The 22,199-nt window shown below is 35.8% G+C and overlaps 1 protein-coding gene across 1 annotated transcript in view; it reads left to right on the top strand.

Annotated features, from left to right (window-relative positions):
- Positions 1-22,199, top strand: part of LOC127849022 (uncharacterized) — a 141,380-nt gene that overhangs the window by 113,033 nt on the left and 6,148 nt on the right. The window contains exons 32-34 of the mRNA XM_052381745.1: positions 12,772-12,949; positions 16,370-16,429; positions 20,162-20,319. Of these exons, the coding sequence (XP_052237705.1) occupies positions 12,772-12,949; positions 16,370-16,429; positions 20,162-20,319 (396 nt within the window). The remainder of the gene's footprint in view (positions 1-12,771; positions 12,950-16,369; positions 16,430-20,161; positions 20,320-22,199) is intronic.

Below are 22,199 nucleotides of genomic sequence, written 5' to 3'. Positions count from 1 at the left end.
CAAGATGCAAGTTGCAAAGGCCTCATTTTCAACCCTTAGATACTGATTAGCAGCGAACAGCATAAAAACCTGAACAGTCTGCAAGTTACTCGAAGGGTTAAAGTTAGAACGGTATTTTAGAACTTTTCTTTTTTCGTCAATCTGGTTGACTGCCCCTTCAAGGCTAGTGACTAAGTACTGACTTTAAAATACAGATCTATACATCGTATCTTAAAATCTGGTTCTTGTGCAAAGTATGCTGTCTCATCATGGGTTTTTAAAAGTCCTTTTTTTAGACAGAATTTCACTACTAACACCCTTCCAGCTCACATGGAAATATGTATAATAGGTGCTCAATATACATTATAATGTATCTTTATCAAGCCACTAATTCAGAAAACGGATGCAATTTTTATGTCCACCACTATAGTAGTGGGGGACATATTGTTTTTGCCCTGTCTGTTGGTTGGTTGGTTGGTTGGTCTGTTGGTTGGTTGGTCTGTTTGCGCCAACTTTAACCTTTTGCAATAACTTTTGCTATATTGAATATAGCAACTTGATATTTGGCATGCATGTGTATCTCATGGGGCTGCACATTTTGAGAGGTTCAAGGTCAAGGTCATCCTTCAAGGTCAGAGGTCAAATATATTTGGCCAAAATCGCTAATTTTATGAATACTTTTGCAATATTAAAGATAGCAACTTGATATTTGGCATGCATGTATATCTTATGGAGTTGCACATTTTGAGTGGTGAAAGGTCAATGTCATCCTTCAAGGTGAGAGGTCAAATATATGTGGCCCAAATCGCTTATTTTATGAATACTTTTTTCAATATTGAAGATAGCAACTGGATATTTGGCATGCATGTGTATCTCATGGAGCTGCACCTTTTGAGTGGTGAAAGGTCAAGGTCATCCTTCAAGGTCAGAGGTCAAATATATGTGGCCCAAATCGCTTATTTTATGAATACTTTTTTAATACTGAAGATAGCAACTTGATATTTGGTATGCATGTGTATCTCATGGAGCTGCACATTTTGAGTGGTGAATGGTTAAGGTCAAGGTCATCCTTCAAGGTCAAATATATGTGGCCCAAATCACTTATTTTATGAATACTTCTGCAATATTGAAGATAACAATTTGATATTTGGCATGCATGTGTATCTCATGGAGCTGCACATTTTGAGTGGTGAAAGGTCAAGGTCATCCTTCAAGGTCAAACGTCATATAGGGGGACATTGTGTAATTAATTGCTATTTCCAGCCATCCACTATTTAAGTACTCACAGTCAACAAGGGTGTGTGTTTTACTTGTTGTTTTACTGTAGCTGTATTATCCAGAGGTTTTGACCTAGATTCCTTTCCATACTTGTATGCAGCGAGAAAATTGATGGCAGATATAATTGTGCACATGTTCATGTTTTTTGTATGTTCATGCTATTTGCATCTTCCTCCCATGTCAACATTAGTAGATTTCACGCAAACAATCTGCCTTCCATGTAAACTTGTTCTCAAGTGGTTCAATACAGAGTCATGAATGCATACTTCAACCACTAGTTAATAACTAGAAGTGTTCTCCTCAACAAGGAAGATTTTAATCATCATGAGAAATGTTTAATTGAACCTTAAAGTGATTTTTGAAAGACACACTCAACTTAACAATACCATCATTGTGATTATATACTTGGAAAAAAGTATTTTGAGTATGAAAACCCACCAATGGTTAAAGAGGTTTGTTTTTAGAACATTCAGTTCGTACATTTATTATACAATTTTAAGCAAGCTCCACAAGATACTTTGCAAATTATTTGTAATTGACTGATATGTATAGTTTAATCATATAGAATACAAACATGTGCTATGTTATCTCCTAGATCATCTATGGCAGTATAGTTCTTGCATATTTCTGCATATACATTTTTTAGCTCATCTATTTTTTGAAAAAAAATTATGAGCTATTGTCATCACCTTGGCGTCGGCGTCGGCGTCCGGTTAAGTTTTGCGTTTAGGTCCACTTTTCTCAGAAAGTATCAATGCTATTGCATTCAAACTTGGTACACTTACTTACTATCATGAGAGGACTGGGCAGGCAAAGTTGGATAACTCTGGCATGCAATTTGACATAATTATGTGCCCTTTTTATACTTAGAAAATTGAAAATTTTGGTTAAGTTTTGCGTTTAGGTCCACTTTTCTCAGAAAGTATCAATGCTATTGCATTCAAACTTGGTACACTTACTTACTATCATGAGGGGACTGGGCAGGCAAAATTAGATAACTCTGGCTTGCATTTTGACAGAATTATGTGCCCTTTTTATACTTAGAAAATTGAAAATTTTGGTTAAGTTTTGTGTTTAGGTCCATTTTATTCCGTAAGTATCAAAGCTATTGCTTTCATACTTGCAACACTTACTAACTATCATAAGCGGACTGTGCAGGCAAAGTAATGTAACTCTGACTGGCATTTTGACAGAATTATGTGCCCTTTGTATCTTTAGAGAATTGAAAATTTGGTTAAGTTTTGTGTTTAGGTCCACTTTATTCCTACAGTATCAAAGCTATTGCTTTCATACTTGCAACACTTATTAACTATCATAAGGGGACTGTGCAGGCAAAGTTATGTAACTCTGACTGGCATTTGGACGGAATTATGGGTCCTTTATACTTAGAAAATTTGGTTAAGTTTTGTGTTTTGGTCCACTTTACCCCTAAAGTATCATAGATATTGCTTTCATACTTGGAACACTAGCAAATTATCATTAGGGTACAGTAAAAGGACAAGTTGCATAACTCTGGTTGTCATTTTTACGGAATTATGGCCCTTTTTTGACTTAGTAACTTAGAATATATGGTTAAATTTTGTGTTTCGATCCACATTACTTCTTAACTATTAAGGCTATTGCTTTCAAACTTCAAATACTTTCATGCTATCGTGAGGTTCCTGTACATGGCAAGTTGAATTTTACCTTGACCTTTGAATGACCTTGACTCTCAAGGTCAAATTATTAAATATTGCTAAAATTGCCATAACTTCTTTATTAATGATTAGATTTGATTGATACTTTGACAAAACTACTCTTACCTGACATACCACAATAGACTCCACCCAAACCATCCCCCGTGCCCTCCCCCCCCCCGCGAATCCCCCCCCTCCCCCCCCCCTATTTTTTTTTTTTTTTTTTTTTAAGATCATCTCACAAATGACCACCACACCCTCACACTACACCCCCCACCCCACCCCCCCAATTATTTTTTTTAAAACTGTTAAAAACACAAAGATTTATTTTTATTATTTTATGTTTGCAATACCGTCAAACCATCACACCGTAGAATCCCCCCCCACCCGAATCCCACCCCCCCCCTAATTTTTTTTTTTTTTTTTTTTCTCACAAACTACTCTTACCTGACATACCACAATAGACTCCACCCAAACCATCCCCCGTGCCCTCCTCCCCCCCCCCCCCCCCCCCCGCGAATCCCCCCTCCCCCCCCCCCTATTTTTTTTATTTTTTTAAGATCATCTCACAAATGACCACCAAACCCTCACACTATACCCCCCCGCCCCCACCCTCCCATATTTTTTTTTTTTAAACGGTTAAAAAACACAAATTTTAATTTTTATTAATTTATGTTTGAACTACCGTCCAACCATCGCACCCAATAATCTCCAACACCCCCCCCCCCCTCGATTTTTTTTTTTAGTAATAAATGTCCTCACCCCCAAACTATACACCCCTCTTCACTCCACCTCTCCCTCCTTTGTGATTGAAAATGAGAGTCCCTTCACCTTTAAAAAGAAAATGGATGAGCAGTCTGCACCCGCAAGGCGGTGCTCTTGTTATCATTTGTTTTTAATGGTTTTTATACCTCAATATAAGCAATAATTTCCTTTTGCCTTATATAATGGCATGAGCAAACATTTTGGTTCAAAAGTATAAAGTTGATTTTAACAAGTTTACAATTCCACTGCAATTTACAGAATCATTTTTAACTTTGCTTTAATTAATTATCATTCTTCCACCACCCTTACCCATTTTATGTAGGCAGAGTCTGAAATTAAAGGTTATTTTGCGACAAATCATGTGGTTATACTGCAATACATTATGGAGTTATTCTGCTATCAAAACCTGTAAATGTTTTTGCGTGTGGCCTGGGTCAGCCATCTCACAGTTTTGATGCAAGCATTTCACAAATCTAATATATCCACACTATTTTACAAAACCAGCCTTTGTAAGTTGTTTGACATTTAACAGACATTTTATATTTAAAAGTACAATTCATCCGTCTGTCTGTCACAAACTTTTTAGAGCTATATCTCAGAAACTATTTAAGTTTTTGAACATGAAACTTCATAGGCGTCTATATAAATCAATGAGGAGAAGGGGGATATCAATTCAACAAATTTGCTGGTTGTTAAGGAATTACAAGTATGAAACTGGTGAAACCAGTGTTGTAACGTTAGTTCGGCTAAAAACCCACACCAGTGCATTGGACCGTCAGTAAATTTTATAGTAAAACTTGAGATCCTTTGTTTAAAAAGTCAGCATGGGGATCCAGATTTGTTTGAATGAGGAGTCACTCTAAAGATATCACAGTAAGATTTAAGCATGCACTTTTACAACGGAAATACCTTGAATCAGAAAGATCATGTGACAAAAGTGAAAACACTAGAGTAATGTAGTACTGACACAGAGCGAGGTAAAAATAAATATGCCACTCATTCAAAATTCATTTTTAAGAAAACTGCAAAAGCTAAACCAATATGTGAAACAACAAAAAACAATATGACACCATAATTATTAACAAACTCCTTTGCATTGTTTCTTTTGGACAATATTAATCAATACAAGACATATTTTAAAATTGATTTTCGTAAAATATGTCATTGACTCGATCATTCATTGATTTGAGTAAAATATGTCATTTTGCATAATTTCTTGTGTTTTTGTAGAAGCAGTATTCTACCAATGACACAATCTTGCCATTGAAACTGACATCATATCATTCTTGAAAAAAAACTAACTAAAAAATAAAAGTATTGTGTAATATTTGTGTGACCTACAAATCTAGGTCGCCATGGTGTAATGGATATGGTGTCCGACTAGCGACCGGGAGGTTACGGTTTTGATCCCTGCCGAGGGAGAGTTCTTTAGATCTCCCCCATAGACACCAAGTTCTGGTTTTAGGCCCAGGAAACAGACTCAAGAGCGTTTATATAAACCTGAGGCTTTAGATGCAATTGAGCTTAAATGAATAGATTTAAACTAATATTTGTGTGATGTGTATTTAGTATGTATGTGTGTTCTGTATCTTATTAGTGTTACTTACATCAACTCAAAAATGTGCTTCTTAAAAACTAGCTGATCAGTAAAAAAACATTTATTATGCCCCCCTTTCAAGAAGAGGGGGAATATTGCTTTGCACATGTCAGTCGGTCTGTCGGTCCGTCCACTTGGTGGTTTCCGGATGATAACTCAAGAAACTTAATAGGAACATTCATCATGATTTGCAGATGACCCCTATTGATTTTGAGGTCACTAGGTTAAAGGTCAAGGTCACGGTGACACGAAATAGTAAAATGGTTTCCGGATGATAACTCAAGAATGCTTAGGCCTAGGATCATGAAGCTTAATAGGTAGATTGATCATGACTCGCAGATGACCCCTATTGATTTTCAGGTCACTAGGTTAAAGGTCAAGGTCACAGTGACCCAAAATAGTAAAATGGTTTTCGGATGATAACTCAAGAACGTTTATGGTTAGGCTCATGAAACTTAGTAGGTCGATTTATAATGGCCGACAGATGACCCCTATTGATTTTGAGGTCACTAGGTCAAAGGTCAAGGTCATGGTGACCCAAAATAGTAAAATGGTTTCCGGATGATAACTCAAGAACGCTTATGCCTAGGATCACGCAACTTCATAGGTACATTGATCATGACTCGCAGTTGACCCCTATTGATTTATAAGTCACTAGGTCAAATGTAAAGTTCACGGTGACCCGAAATAGTAAAATGGTTTCCGGATGATAACTGTAGAACGCTTATTCCTAGGATCACGAAACTTGATAGGTAGATTAAACATGACTCGCAGATGACCCCTATTGATTTTCAGGTCAAAGGTCAAGGTCACGGTGACCCGAAATATTAAAATGGTTTCCGGATGATAACTCAAGAACGCTTATGGCTAGGATCATGAAACTTTGTATGTACATTGATCATGACTGGCAGATGATGACTGGCCTATTGATTTTCAGGTCACTAGGTCAAAGGTCAAGGTCACAGTGACAAAAAACATATTCACACAATGGCTGTCACTACAATGGAGAGCCCATATGGGGGGCATGGATGTTTTACAAACAGCCCTTGTATTATAATTTTAGTTTGATATATGTATAAACATATTAATAAATACAAATACTTAATAATTATTTTTTTGTGTTAATTCATAATCAGTAAAAAAAAACCAGAGATATGGCACTATGAATACTCTTCCACTGGAGAGGCAAATCTGCTGCAGACTTGTGTATGTAAACACATTATATAAGAAAAATGTCAGAAATAGTTGGCTCAAAGTAGGCTGGCAAAAAAGTTGACTTTTCGGGTTCCACTACTTTGATTCATTCAGTTTGAATGTAGCAATCTGCACAGGCTAATCTGAACGACACTTTACGCACATGCATTAAGCCCCAATTTTGTAAAACAATGCTCTTAGATATCCTCTTCTGCAGTCTGCGCAGGCTAATCTGGAACGACACTTTACGCACATGCATTAAGCCCCAATTTTGTAGAACAATGCTCTCAGATATCCTCTTCTGCAATCTGCACAGGCTAATCTGAACGACACTTTAGGCACATGCATTAAGCCCCAATTTTGTAGAACAATGCTCTTAGATGTCCTCTTTTGTTGTCTGCGCAGGCAAATCTAGATTGACACTTTACGCACATGCATTATGCCCCACTTTGCTAGAACAGATGCTCGTATATATATTTTGTTGCAGTATTAGTGGGTGGACAGCACATTGTCCGACCAACATGAAATGGTATATAGCCACATTAGGACAGCACATTGTCCGACCAACATGAAATGGTATATAGCCCCACTTTGCTAGAACCGATGCTCTTATATATATTCTGTTGCAGTATTAGTGGGCGGACAGCACATTGTCCGACCAACATGAAATGGTATATAGCCCAACTTTGCTAGAACCGATGCTCTTATATATATATTATGTTGTACTATTAGTGGGCGGACAGGACATTGTCCGACCAACATGAAATGGTATATAGCCACATTAGGACAGCACATTGTCCGACCAACCTGAAATGGTATAGCCACATAAGGACAGCACATTGTCCGACCATCATGAAATGGTATATAGCCACATTAGGACAGCACGTTGTCCGACCAACATGAAATGGTATATAGCCCCACTTTGCTAGAACCGATGCTCTTATATATATTATGTTGCAGTATTAGTGGGAGAACAGCACATTGTCCGATTCACATGAAATGGTATATAGCCCCACTTTGCTAGAACCGATGCTCTTATATATATTCTGTTGCAGTATTAGTGGGAGGACAGCACATTGTCCAACCAACATGAAATGGTATATAGCCACATTAGGACAGCACATTGTCCGACCAACATGAAATGGTATATAGCCCCACTTTGCTAGAACCGATGCTCTTATATATATTCCGTTGCAGTATTAGTGGGCGGACAGCACATTGTTCGACCAACATGAAATGGTATATAGCCCCACTTTGCTAGAACCTATGTTCTTATATATATTCTGTTGCAGTATTAGTGGGAGAACAGCACATTGTCCGATTAACATGAAATGGTATATAGCCCCACTTTGCTAGAACCGATGCTCTTATATATATTATGTTGCAGTATTAGTGGGCGGACAGCACATTGTCCGACCAACATGAAATGGTATATAGCCCCACTTTGCTAGAACCGATGCTCTTATATATATTATGTTGCAGTATTAGTGGGCGGACAGCACATTGTCTGACCAACATGAAATGGTATATAGCCCCACTTTGCTAGAACCGATGCTCTTATATATATTCCGCTGCAGTATTAGTGGGCGGACAGCACATTGTTCGACCAACATGAAATGGTATATAGCCACATTAGAACAGCACACTGTCTGACCAACCTGAAATGGTATAGCCACATAAGGACAGCACATTGTCCGACCAACATGAAATGGTATATAGCCACATTAGGACAGCACGTTGTCCGACCAACATGAAATGGTATATAGCCACATTAGGACAGCACGTTGTCCGACCAACATGATATGGTATATAGCCACATTAGGACAGCACGTTGTCCGACCAACATGAAATGGTATTTAGCCACATTAGGACAGCACATTGTCCGACCAACATGAAATGGTATATAGCCACATTAGGACAGCACATTGTCCGACCAACATGAAATGGTATATAGCCACACTAGGACAGCACGTTGTCCGACCAACATAAAATGGTATATAGCCACATTAGGACAGCACATTGTGCGACCATTATGAAATGGTATATAGCCACATTAGGACAGCACGTTGTCCGACCAACATGAAATGGTATATAGCCACATTCTGGGTAAACTGAGCTTATTGCATACGTGTAAAGTATCGTCCCAGATTAGCCTGTGTATTCTGCACAGGCTAATTATAGGGATGTTATTTTCAATTTTTTGAATTTTTTATTTATAGAAAGTACCTTTTAAACAAAAATTCAGACTAGACGGAGAGTCTTATCCTTGATTAGCCTGTGTAGCCTCTAAGATGTGTAAAGTATCTTCCCAGATTCAGTGTTCGACACTAACTATTCTGAGTAAGGAGTTCTTTGGATTTCCTTTTTCTGAAATGTTGGAATCCGACAATACTTCAGGAAGTCAAAAAATTATGACATGTTTAATACCGTATTTGTCGGTTTATGACACATCTTAACCATAAATTGTTAAATCCTCTTTCTCGTTTGGTTTCCAATCGAAGTTCAACGTGACTGCTGTTCAATCGTTGCTGTCATTTGTTATCTCAGATTGCAAAATTACTTTACACATGCCAGTAATATTTAAGCTAATTATTGTAATTAAGAAAAATATCATTTTCTATAATGCATTTATATATGCTTGCTTGTTGAGCTTCAGGATTTGTTGTAACAGCCCATTGCTTTATACATGTTTCCTATAATAGTTAACATAATATAACAAAGCCAACTAACTGCGACAAAGACTCTGAAATTATTGATTGATAGTGATATGGGGTTATTTACGCACAACTGATTCACAGTCGTTCCCATCCTCAGTGCCTAGAGACCGTTAAACGTGCACAATTACAGGCATTGTGATGATGTTTATAGTCATTAGAGACTGTTAAGCGAAAGCTAGTTTTACAATCAAAAATATCTTAGTAAAAAACGACCAAGATTGGGTTGATTCAGGGTTCGAAAGTTGCTCTTATTGCTACTTGCAAGCACTTCGACAAGGAAGGAAAATACATAATTTCGATTGTTTTGTTTTGTAAATGTGTTTAAGCAGATCGATGAGTTGCTTTTTATCGGATGTTTAAAGGTGCTGATATTCTGATCTTGCGATACGTGATTTTTCCATATTTCACAGATGATTCCGTTGTTGTAAGTGTTTAACCCAGGCACATGATTGGAGAACAATTATTAGACTAAAAGAGGAAAATTATTTTAAGTTGCACACCAAATATCAAACCCCTGACCCTTGCGGTTTGAAAGAAAATTATTTTTGAAGATATCGATATTTACTATACAAGTCTTTATAAATGATTATTCCCTGCCTGGATGTGGCAAGTTTTGACCCCAGGGGTCATTATTTGAACAACTGTAGCAGTGGACTTTAATAAGACGTTACATGCAAAATAACAAGCCTCTGGGCCCTGCTGCTTCAGAAAAGATTTTCAAAGTGCTCACTAATGCATATAATGAAACAAGTAACCTATAGGGCTGGGTTAATTTTAACCCAAGATGGGTGATTTTACCAAAGTTATTACAGGAACAGTATACGATGTTAAACAAAAAATAAATCCCTGCCCTAACGTTTTGAGAAAAAACTTATTTTTATATGTCTTAAAATATGTCTTCATCGTATGGCATGGCCAGTTTTTACCCGAGGAACAATATCGAAAAAAATCTTGGTAAAGGACCACAGTAAAATGATACCTGCTAAAACCAGACTTCTTGGCCTTGGGGTTTCAGAGAAGACATTGTTTAAGTGTTTGCTCCATACATAACAAGCAAGTGACCATAAAAGAGGGGCAAATTTTCACTCTAGGGTATTATCAAACACACATTTAAACACTTCGGACGAACCGAACGATTAACAAGAGTTACTTCTAAATAAGTCCTCCCTAAACTACTTTCACCTTAAGTCGTTTTTTGGAACGGGTAGAATCAATTGCGTATTTAGTTAAAATATCATGAGTACAATGTTTCTGATTTTTTCATGATGCTTTAACAGAACATTTAAATTCTAGATTGTTTAAAGTGTAACCCGCATAAGGAAAACGTCTAAGCCCACTGGTACTCATATTTTTCAGTAGACCTAAACCCTTTTCAAACTGGGAAGATATACCATTTACAAAGCGTTCGAAGCAAGTTCCATGAGAATTTGGTACACATGTTACTTCGAGAATGTTAAGAAATTTATCATTTCATTTGACATGGTACCAAGTTTTTGAATGCAGTTTTGTAATTTTCCCAATTGTCATTTAGACCAATCTTCTTACAAAGTTTCTTATAAATTGGAAATAAATATAATCTCTAGTGTTAACAATGTTTATGTTGATAACAGATCATGTAGAAACGATGATTAAAAATGTGCAAAATGTAATCACAAAAGCTTACTGTAAGTAATTTGTGCTCATTAGATCTAATAAGGGCCCTTGCTAGGTACATCTTAGTAAGATATGACAGAGCACTGTGAACAGGGTTTTTATTTAAAAAAATTGTAAACAGACTGGCGTCCTTTCCGTTCCAATGTGTTTCACTAAAACTGGTAAATGGAATTTCATTTTTTTGCTTACATAAACTATACAATTGACAATAAAAGTTGTTTCATCATTATAATATAAGTATAAACAATGCATCTTCTGAAAACAAACGTGTAGACCAGACAGGGGTTTTCATGGAATAAAAGAAAAATAATGTTCAAGTGCATAGTCACAATGATGGTATTGTTCTGGTTTTGTACATGCTTCCGACAACACTTCATTTTAATTGAACACTTCTCCCTATCAATATACCAGCTGTCTATAATCTTCCTTGTTGGAGGAACTCTACAGTTTTCAAGCACTGGTTGAATTGTGAGGTCATGACTTGGTATTAAAAACTTCCTTCTTCAGTATGTAGAGGGTGAATATTAAATTATTACAATTTTAATGTGACAAAAAAGTGCAACTTCAGGTTTTTAAAGACAGTGTTCAACAATAACCTTTTCTGAGTAAGATATTTTTAACAGGCATTCTGATTTTGCGAAACGATGGGATTTTTTTATATGATTCAAAGATGATTTTGAAGGAATCCGACGGACATCTTTGACACAAAAACAAGGAGTCCGAGTCTCATTTCCTGGAGTCCCGGACCAACGGACTCCCGTTAGTGTTGAACACTGAGATTAGCCTGTGTATTCTGCACAGGCTAATTAGGGATGTTATTTTCAATTATTTTATTTTTTTATTTATAGAAAGTACCTTTTAAACAAAATTCAGACTAGTCTTATCCCTGATTGGCCTGTGTAGCCTCTAAGAGGACATATTGCACTCATGCATTTAGCACTGTTTTCCCAGAACATGATCCAGTGTTTTTTTTATGGCAATTTCGGGGCCTATCTTCGGCCCCATTCCCCTAAAAAAAGAGTATATATTTTTCCCCCATTTTGTAAAAAAAATCCCCTCGAGATGTTAAAAAAAAAAAAAAAAAAAAAAATTTTTTTTTTTAAATAACTGTCTCATAATCGTGATAAATATATCTCAAATTTATTTCATAAACAACTAACAAAGTATATAGCTATAATTTATATTATTTTGAATTATTATAAAGAGTTATATTAAATTGTTTTTCCCAAATCAGTGGACTTTTCACATTAATTGCATTTTTCTCCCAAAATGGCCAGGAAAAGGCCTGATGTATCTATATTGTGTCAATATTTGTTGATAAAATCATTCCAATTTGGTCCGTTTTATTGATAAAAAATGCTAAAATTTGCCATTTTATCGATTAAAAAGATCATAATTATACTCAAAATGGCTAAGAAAATTGAGACTGTGCATGAAGGCTAAACTGTCTGAAACTAATGTTGAAAAAAACATTGATATATATTTTAATTTTAAGAAAAAAGACAAAGACATTCAGCTGTTAATATTATATTCATATAAACATGTGTATTGATATAGTAAATATCATTACATATAAACAAGTGAATTTTTAATTTTCCCCTTTTCCTAAAAAACGACGCATTTTTTCCCCTTTGGACGGGCCCCGCCACCATTCCCCTACAAGTGAAAAAAAACACTGTGATCAATTAGCCTGTGTAGCCTCTAAGAGGACATATTGCACTCATGCATTTAGCACTGTTTTCCCAGAACATGATCCATTAGCCTGTGTAGCCTCTAAGAGGACATATTGCACTCGTGCATTTAGCACTGTTTTCCCAGAACATGATCCATTAGCCTGTGTAGCCTCTAAGAGGACATATTGCACTTATGCATTTAGCACTGTTTTCCCAGAACATGATCCACTCTGTTGCAGTCTGCGTGGGAGGACAGCACAGTGTCTGACCAACATGAAGTGGAGGCAACGGGCGGGCGGTCATTGCCACCGTCCGCAGTCAGCCAGACCCGGTCGGCAAGGAACCTGTCGGCAGACTCGCAGAGTCACATGAAGGGACAGCAGAAACTTGCTACGACCACTCCAACATCGTACAGACGTAAGTATGTGGATTCTTGTGTAAAACTTATTGAAGGTCAAGGGTGAGCTTAATATTGATGATGGTTTAATATTGATGATGGTACATCTTCAGTGGACTTACCCCCTGATCACTGGGATATGACCCGTCCATTTACACTCGGAGCAGTATGCAGCCACAGCATATTGGCTTATTTCCCTCACAGGTACCCATTTACACACCTGGGTGGAGAGGAGCAATCAGGGAATAATTTTGTGCTGAGAAAAATTCCAGTGTTCTTAGGGTGATTGAACCAGAAACCTTCTGATTCCTAGACCAGCATGCCGCTAGACCCCTGTTCCTGAATTTAACCAGCCTAGTGTATTCAAAATCTATTTACATATCTAACTATGTACGTTTTTAATGCATGTATTCCGCAATTGCAAGTGCGCTAAGTGGAGAACAGTTAAATTGGTATAATGCCTTGGAATGGGAAAAGGCCCAATTACAACATCAGTGATTTTTTGCCCAAAATTATGTGTTACAGGCTGTTTCCACATTGCAAAAAGTAAAATTTTCTATAAATCTGACCTAATTTCCCCCAAAATGATGCCAAACTTTTCCAATCAACTCAATTATTAGTTAATTGAAATAATCTTACAGCGAAATAATTCCGTAGCAATTATTTAAAAAAACAAAAAAAAACAATAACACATACAAACAATTGGAATACTGTTAATTATAATGATACTTTTCCCAAATTTCATGGTTTATCACGCTATCTTTCCCTATCCAAAAGTCACAGGCTGTCAGGTATAAAGCTGGTCAATTATGTATATAAATGAGTTTATTATCTTTACACTTGTCAATTATGTATAAACACTGCATAATTAAGTTTATGACCAGTTAATTATGTATATACACTGGTCAATTATGTGTATAAATGGTCAGTTATGTATTCGTACTGATCAAGTATGTAATGAATGGTCAATTATGTACACTGCATCGCGGATATATCGCAGTTGGTGGGGTCCAAAGATCGCGAGCGCGATATATCCAGAGCGGGAAATAACTCAAGAAATGTCTAACTTTATTGTACTGTGGTTAATCCGTCAAATTTTCCCAGTGTTTTCGTATTTTATACGGTGCTGCTACATTTGTATAGTAATAATTGCAAACCAATTCTAAAATAAGCATTTTCATAACTACATACGTATCTGTATTTACCATAAAAACCAAAATGTAAATCATATTTTTTATTTTCATGTACGATAGCTAGCACATCAGCTAAAAAGAATAATTCTTGCTGTCAAAAATGTATAAAATATAATTCGAATGTATCCTTTACCCTTATAAATAGTCCTAATGAAGGAACTGAAACAGCGTAATGGTAACGATACAGCGTGTTTTAATTATATTTTATTAAGAGGAAATGTCAATGCCACATAATTTGCGAGACACCGCAGTACTAATTGAAATTTACAATGAAACTTTTAATGGAAATTATAGTATCTCAATGTTATACCTGCTACGAAATGTTTATTTACAAATAAATACACCCACGCTAATTTTCGCGCGCTTTTAATATTCAGGACAAAGAAATGCATGACCTGTATCGAAATTTAACGATTTATATACCAGTAAACTGCCATTATTACCTTTGCAATGACACTAACTGGTTATTTCTTAAGTGTTTAAAACAACCCCAGCAGTGTGTAAACAAAACTGTCACTTATCGACTGTTTTTCACGCTTCACTGCATGCCATAGTTAGCTGCAAAATATAGGGTGTTAATACTAGCTAGAACTTTTTTTTTGCTTAAGTTGGCGAATTCTCAGATTAAAACATGTCATTAAGTGATAATGCTCATCGGATATTTGGGAACCTTAGCCAACGCGCGATGTATTGGACAGCGCAATATACTGGTCTGCGATATATTGGCGTTGCAGTGTATATACACTGGTAAATTATGTGTATTTAACACATAGCCACTCTAGTCAGTTATATATAAACATTTGTCAGTTATGAATGTAGAGTGCTCAATTATCTTAAAATGCTGGTCAATTAAATATCATCATCAGTCAGCTATGAATATTCTCTGGTCAGTTATGTGTAAACGCATTATTTTGTGTATGCAATAGCAGAAATTGTGTATATGCTCTGATAACTTGTGTAAAATAAACTGGTCAATTATGTATATAAACTGGTAAATTGTGTATATATACTTGTCATTTATGTACATACATTGGTCAATTGTGTATATACACTGGTTAATTGTGTTTAAGCACTGGTCAATTATGTACATACATTGGTCAATCGTACCTATAAACTGGTCAATTATGTATGTGCAATGTTCTGTGATATGAACATCAGCCTTTGAATGTTGACAAGTAAGTCTATATATGTTGATTTATGTAAAAAGTGTACATTGAATAATTAATGCAAGAAGTCTATATGAGTTAATGGTAATAGGAGAAAGTCTATATTGATTTGATGGTTTTAAAGTCTGTATTGGCAAATGAATAAGAGGCTGTATTAGATTGTGAATTCAAGTTTATATGAGTAAATGGTAATAGGAGAAAGTCTATATAGATTGATGGTTTTAAAGTCTGTATTGGCACATGAATAAGAGGCTGTATTAGATTGTGAATTCAAGTCTATATGAGTTAATGGTAATAGGAGAAAGTCTATATTGATTGATGGTTCTAAAGTCTGTATTGGCAAATAAATAAGAGGCTGTATTAGATTGTGAATTCAAGTCTATATGAGCTGCGCTCTGTGAAAATGGGGTTTATGCATGTGCGTAAAGTGTTCTCCCAGATTAGCCTGTGCAGTCTGCACCGGCTAATCAGAGACAACACTCTCCGCCCAAACTGGATTTTTGCTAAGAAGAGACTTTCATTAAACGAAAATTATCATATAAGTGGACAGTGTTGCAGACTGCACAGGCTAATCTGGGATGACACTTTACGCACGTGCATAAAAACCCCTTTTCACAGAGCTAGGCCCAAATCTATTGATTTATGTTAAAAGATTCCATTGAATAATTGATGTAAGTCTATATGAGGTAATGGTAATTAATGAAAGTCTATGTAGAATAATGAATGTAAAAAGTCTGAAGTTGATAATTAATGATAGACTAAACAAGATAATTAATGAAAGAATGTCTATATAGAATAATGAATGTAAAAAGTCTGTATATGATAATGAATAAAAGACTATATTAGATAATTAATGTAAGAAAGTCTATATGGAATAAGGAATCTAAAAAGTCCTTATGCGATAATAAATGATAGACCATATTAGATGATTAATGTAAGATGTCTATTATAGATGATTATGAATTAAAGTCTATATCTAATAGTTTATTTGAAAAGTTTCTCCGGGATTATGAATGAAAGTATGTAGCCGTTAATTCTGCAAAAGTTGCGCAAATGATTTACGTAAAATATTTTATTTCAGTGAAGGTTATTTCTCCATCAGCATTGATTCTGACTCCTAATATTCAAAAATTTAAAGAAGGTAACTACAGTCTATGTAGAGTTTGAAAAGGGTGATGGATCTTTGGGACCTTGTTTATTTGTGCTTTATTTGTTAACAAGTCTATTGTCTTTTTATCCTACAGTGAAATGATTTTATAGCAGAAAACTCTGGGGGTCTGATTAACTTGTTCTTTATTTGTAAAAACGTTATTGCAATTGTATTGTATATGTCTGACATTGGTTTATGTTTTGTTTTTGTCTTTTTGATATTTTTTGCAGTGGATTGTTTTAAGTTTTAAGGTGGAGTTAGTAAATTTGATGTAAATGGAGTAGAAATGTTTTTTTTATGCTTTCCAGTGGTTTATAGAGAAATAGCAGTGAATTATAACTGATAATTTCACTGTTTCAAACAGTGACAATTTACAGTGAAAATTATCGATAATTTCCACGGTTTACTGTGAAATGACGTCATTTTTAGCTCGACTATTATATATGAAATATTTATAGTGCAGCTATCCTACTCACCCCGGCGTTTCCGTTAGCTTTAGCGTTATTATTAGCGTTAGCGTGCAAATGTTTAAGTTTTCGTACTACCCCAATTATTTTCATTGTCCCTTGACATATTAGTTTCATATTTTGCATGCTTGTTTACCAACATGACCCCAACCTATAAACAAGAGCAGACAACTCTATCAAGCATTTTGTCATAATTATGGCCCCTTTTCCACTTAGAATATGCAGCAAATATTAAAGTTTTCGTACTACCCCATTTATTTTCATTGTCCCTTGACATATTGCTTTCATATTTTGCATACTTGTTTACCAACAGCATCCGAACCTATAAACAAGAGCAGACAACTCTATCAAGCATTTTGTCACATTTATTGCCCCTTTTATACTTAGAATATGCATATTATTGATAAACCTATGTTAAAGTTTGCGTACTACCCCATATATTTCCTATATCCTTTGACATATTGCTTTTATATTTTGCATATTTGTTTACCAACATGACCCCAACCTATAAACAAGAGCAGACCACTGTATCAAGTATTTTTACATAATTATGTACCCTTTTACACTTAGATAATTGAACATTTTGCTTAAATTGCCATAACTTCTTTATTTATGATCACATTTGATTATTACTTTGACAAAACAACACTTACCTGAATACCACAATGGATTCCACCCAAACAATACCCCACGCCCCTACCCAGAATCCCTCCCCCCCCTTACAATTTTTTTTTAAACATCATCTGATAAATGATCCCACCCCACATTTATGAATGAAATTCTCTGGTTAAACTCTTTATCATTGTATATAAAATGTGGAAAAAGCATAACACAAAAAGAAAATTTGTTGGATTTGGTGGAATATCGATTTTAATTCACACGTCGTGAATTAAAACCAATAATTTACTGAATCCAACAAATATCCTCTATGTTTTTAATGTTTACCTGGGTTTTGGTTCGCATTTACCATAATCTGTCAACATAACAGAAAACAATGGGAAAAAACAACAACTTGTAATCAAAGATAAACATGTTTACTTATAAGTACTTGCAATAAAAAATCAAATAAGTGCAGTATTTCTTAAATGTATTTGAGCTTTGCTCTGGGAAAATGGGGCTTAATGCAATATATGCGTAAAGTGTAGTCCTACATTAGACTGTTCAGTCTGCACATGGGGCTTAATGCAATATATGCGTAAAGTGTAGTCCCACATTAGACTGTTCAGTCTGCACATGGGGCTTAATGCAATATATGCATAAAGTGTAGTCCCACATTAGACTGTTCAGTCTGCACATGGGGCTTCATGCAATATATGCGTAAAGTGTAGTCCCACATTAGACTGTTCAGTCTGCACATGGGGCTTCATGCAATATATGCGTAAAGTGTAGTCCCACATTAGACTGTTCAGTCTGCACATGGGGCTTCATGCAATATATGCGTAAAGTGTAGTCCCACATTAGACTGTTTAGTCTGCACATATGGGGCTTCATGCAATATATGCGTAAAGTGTAGTCCCACATTAGACTGTTCAGTCTGCACATATGGGGCTTCATGTAATATATGCGTAAAGTGTAGTCCCACATTAGACTGTTCAGTCTGCACATATGGGGCTTCATGCAATATATGCGTAAAGTGTAGTCCTACACTAGACTGTTCAGTCTGCACAAATGGGGCTACATGCAATATATGCGTAAAGTGTAGTCCCACATTAGACTGTACAGTCTGCACACATGGGGCTTCATGCAATATATGCGTAAAGTGTAGTCCCACATTAGACTGTTCAGTCTGCACATGGGGCTTCATGCAATATATGCATAAAGTGTAGTCTCACATTAGACTGTTCAGTCTGCAGATGGGGCTTAATGCAATGTATGCGTAAAGTGTAGTCCTACATTAGACTGTTCAGTCTGCAGATGGGGCTTAATGCAATATATGCATAAAGTGTAGTCTCACATTAGACTGTTCAGTCTGCACATATGGGGCTTCATGCAATATATGCGTAAAGTGTAGTCCCACATTAGACTGTTCAGTCTGCACAATGGGGCTTCATGCAATATATGCGTAAAGTGTAGTCCCACATTAGACTGTTCAGTCTGCACATATGGGGCTTCATGCAATATATGCGTAAAGTGTAGTCCCACATTAGACTGTTCAGTCTGCACACATGGGGCTTCATGCAATATATGCATAAAGTGTAGTCTCACATTAGACTGTTCAGTCTGCAGATGGGGCTTCATGCAATATATGCGTAAAGTGTAGTCCCACATTAGACTGTACAGTCTGCACAAATGGGGCTACATGCAATATATGCGTAAAGTGTAGTCCCACATTAGACTGTTCAGTCTGCACATATGGGGCTTCATGCAATATATGCGTAAAGTGTAGTCCCACGTTAGACTGTTCAGTCTGGGGCTTCATGCAATTTATGCGTAAAGTGTAGTCCCACATTAGACTGTTCAGTCTGCACATGGGGTTTCATGCAATATATGCGTAAAGTGTAGTCCCACATTAGACTGTTCAGTCTGCACATGGGGCTTCATGCAATATATGCCTAAAGTGTAGTCCCACATTAGACTGTTCAGTCTGCACATGCGTAAAGTGTAGTCCCACGTTAGACTGTTCAGTCTACGCATGCTTTTGGCTTTTTTTTTAAAAAGAAGTCACTTCTTAGCATACGTGGAAAGTGTCATCCCAGATCAGCCTGTGTGGAATGCACAGGCTAACATGGGGCAAAACTTTACGCACATGCATTTCACTACAATTGGCCAGAGTGGGGCTCATTTTAAAAGGGTCAGCTTGTGTTGTACCCTTGGGTTAGATTAATGGATTTTCCTAACTCTAGCATATTCTACAGTTAGTATAAAGTTTATTGAATTAATGCAACCTGATAAAACAAGTACCAACAGTAACTTAGCCATGTTTGTACATAAAGCATTAATTTTAGTCAAAGAAACCTGTAAAAATATTATTATGATTAATTGTGTTTTATGTATTATTCAGACTTGACTTACAGCTCTCTTGTAGATTTGTTTGCGGTGTTTGTTATGTTATCATTGTTTAATAGATTGTAAATGCAGAAATCCAATTGTCTTAGACCTTTTCCTGTATTGATACTTTATTTAACAACTTATGAAATTCAATACCAATCACATTTCATGCCTTTATATATGTTACTATGTTTTGAACATGTACACTCATGGACTGTATGCCTATACTTATATTATATTGAAAAAACATGTTTGTAATGTTTCCCAGTGAAGAGCAGGCGCATTGAGCTGAATCGGGTTGACCTTGAAATTCGAACGCCGGAGGTCAAGCAAAAACACCGAAAGTCGGGGAAAAAAAGCATAGAAAAGAAATCTCAGGAAACACCAAGTCTTCCAGCTGAGGAGAACAGTAACGTCCAAGAAAAGGTAAGGCAAAATAAATAAACTGTCTTGTTTCCTTTTATAAAAGGTAAGCCCAAATGAAGAAATTGTCTTTTTAATGTCCAAGAAAAGGTAAGGCCAAATAAAGAAACTGTCTTGTTTCTGCTAGCTTCCAAGAAATGGTAAGGCCTAATAAAGAAACGGTCTTGTTAATGATAGCATCCAAGAAAAGTTAAGGCTAAATAAATAAATTATCTTGTTTCCTGTATAAAAGGTATCTTGTTTCCTGTTTAAAAGGTAAGCCCAAATGAAGAAATTGTCTTTTTTACGGTAAGAAAATGCCAAAATAAAGAAATTGTCATGTTTCCAGATCCAAGAAAAGTTAATGGCAATTAAACAGAAATTGTGTTGTTTCTAGCAACAAAGGTAAGGCCAAATAAAGATGCTGTCTAGTTTCCCATAAGGTAAGGCTAAAGAAGGAAACCGTCTAGTTTTCCATAACCTTATACAACAAAGGGTAAGGCTAAAGTAAGAAATTGTCTTGTTTCCCTTGACTAAACATAAGAAAAGGTAAGGCAAAATAAGGACATTTTCGTGTTTACTATCCAAGAAAAAGTAAGGTCAAGTGAAAAATGGTCTTGTTTCATGTAAGATAACATCAAATAAATACATTGTCTTGTTTGCTGTTTTGTTAGGCCAAAAAAATTGATTTTATTTTTTCCTGTAAGGTAAGGCCCAATAAAGAAATGGTCTTGTTTCCTGTATAGTAAAGCATAATAGAGGAATTGCCTTGTTTCCTGTCCAAGAAAATATAAGGCAAAGAAAAGAAAGTGTCTTGTTTTCTGTACCAAGTAAAGGTAAGGCCAAATAAAGAAATTGTTTGGTTTCCTGTCCCCAAAAAAGGAAGGCAAAATATAGAAACTGTATTGTTTCTTGTCCTCAGGAAAGGTAAGGCAAAATAACGAAATTGTCTTGTTTTTCCTAAGGTAAGGTAAACAGAAGACATGCATTAGTTTCCTGTCCAATGAAAGTTAAAGCCAAATAAAGAAACTTTCTTGTTTTCTGTCCAAAAAAGGCCAAATAAAGAAATTGTCATGTTTCCAGTTTCCAATAAAAGGTTAGGCCAAATAAAGGAATTTTATTGTTTCCATGTTTGTTAATAAAACTAGTCAGATGGGGATCATGCAGGTTAAGTGTCACTAAAACAAGAAAAACATACTTGTTTAGCTTACTGATAAGTTTAGTTTGAAAAAAGTTTGATTTCCATTGTTCTTGTTCTGTTTATTACAGCACTCGCCTGCGGAGTTTGTGAAAACAGACCTTATTGAATTGCATAAAATTATTCAGATTTCCATTGTTCTTGTTCTGTTTATTACAGCACTCGCCTGCGGAGTTTGTGAAAACAGACATTATTGAATTACATAAAATCATTCAGATTTCCATTGTTCTTGTTCTGTTAATTACAGCACTCGCCTGCAGAGTTTGTGAAAACAGACCTTATTGAATTACATAAAATCATTCAGATTTCCATTGTTCTTGTTCTGTTTATAACAGCACTCGCCTGCGGAGTTTGTGAAAACAGACCTTATTGAATTACATAAAATTATTCAGATTTCCATTGTTCTTGTTCTGTTTATTACAGCACTCGCCTGCGGAGTTTGTGAAAACAGACCTTATTGAATTACATAAAATCATTCAGATTTCCATTGTTCTTGTTCTGTTTATAACAGCACTCGCCTGCGGAGTTTGTGAAAACAGACCTTATTGAATTACATAAAATTATTCAGATTTCCATTGTTCTTGTTCTGTTTAATACAGCACTCGCCTGCGGAGTTTGTGAAAACAGACCTTATTGAATTACATAAACTCATTCAGATTTCCATTGTTCTTGTTCTGTTTAATACAGCACTCGCCTGCGGAGTTTG

Source organism: Dreissena polymorpha, chromosome 10 (assembly GCF_020536995.1).
Source record: "Dreissena polymorpha isolate Duluth1 chromosome 10, UMN_Dpol_1.0, whole genome shotgun sequence".
Classification (NCBI taxonomy): Eukaryota; Metazoa; Mollusca; class Bivalvia; order Myida; family Dreissenidae; genus Dreissena; species Dreissena polymorpha.
Note: the sequence above shows the minus strand (reverse complement) of the source record. Positions and strands in the feature narration are given on the sequence as shown.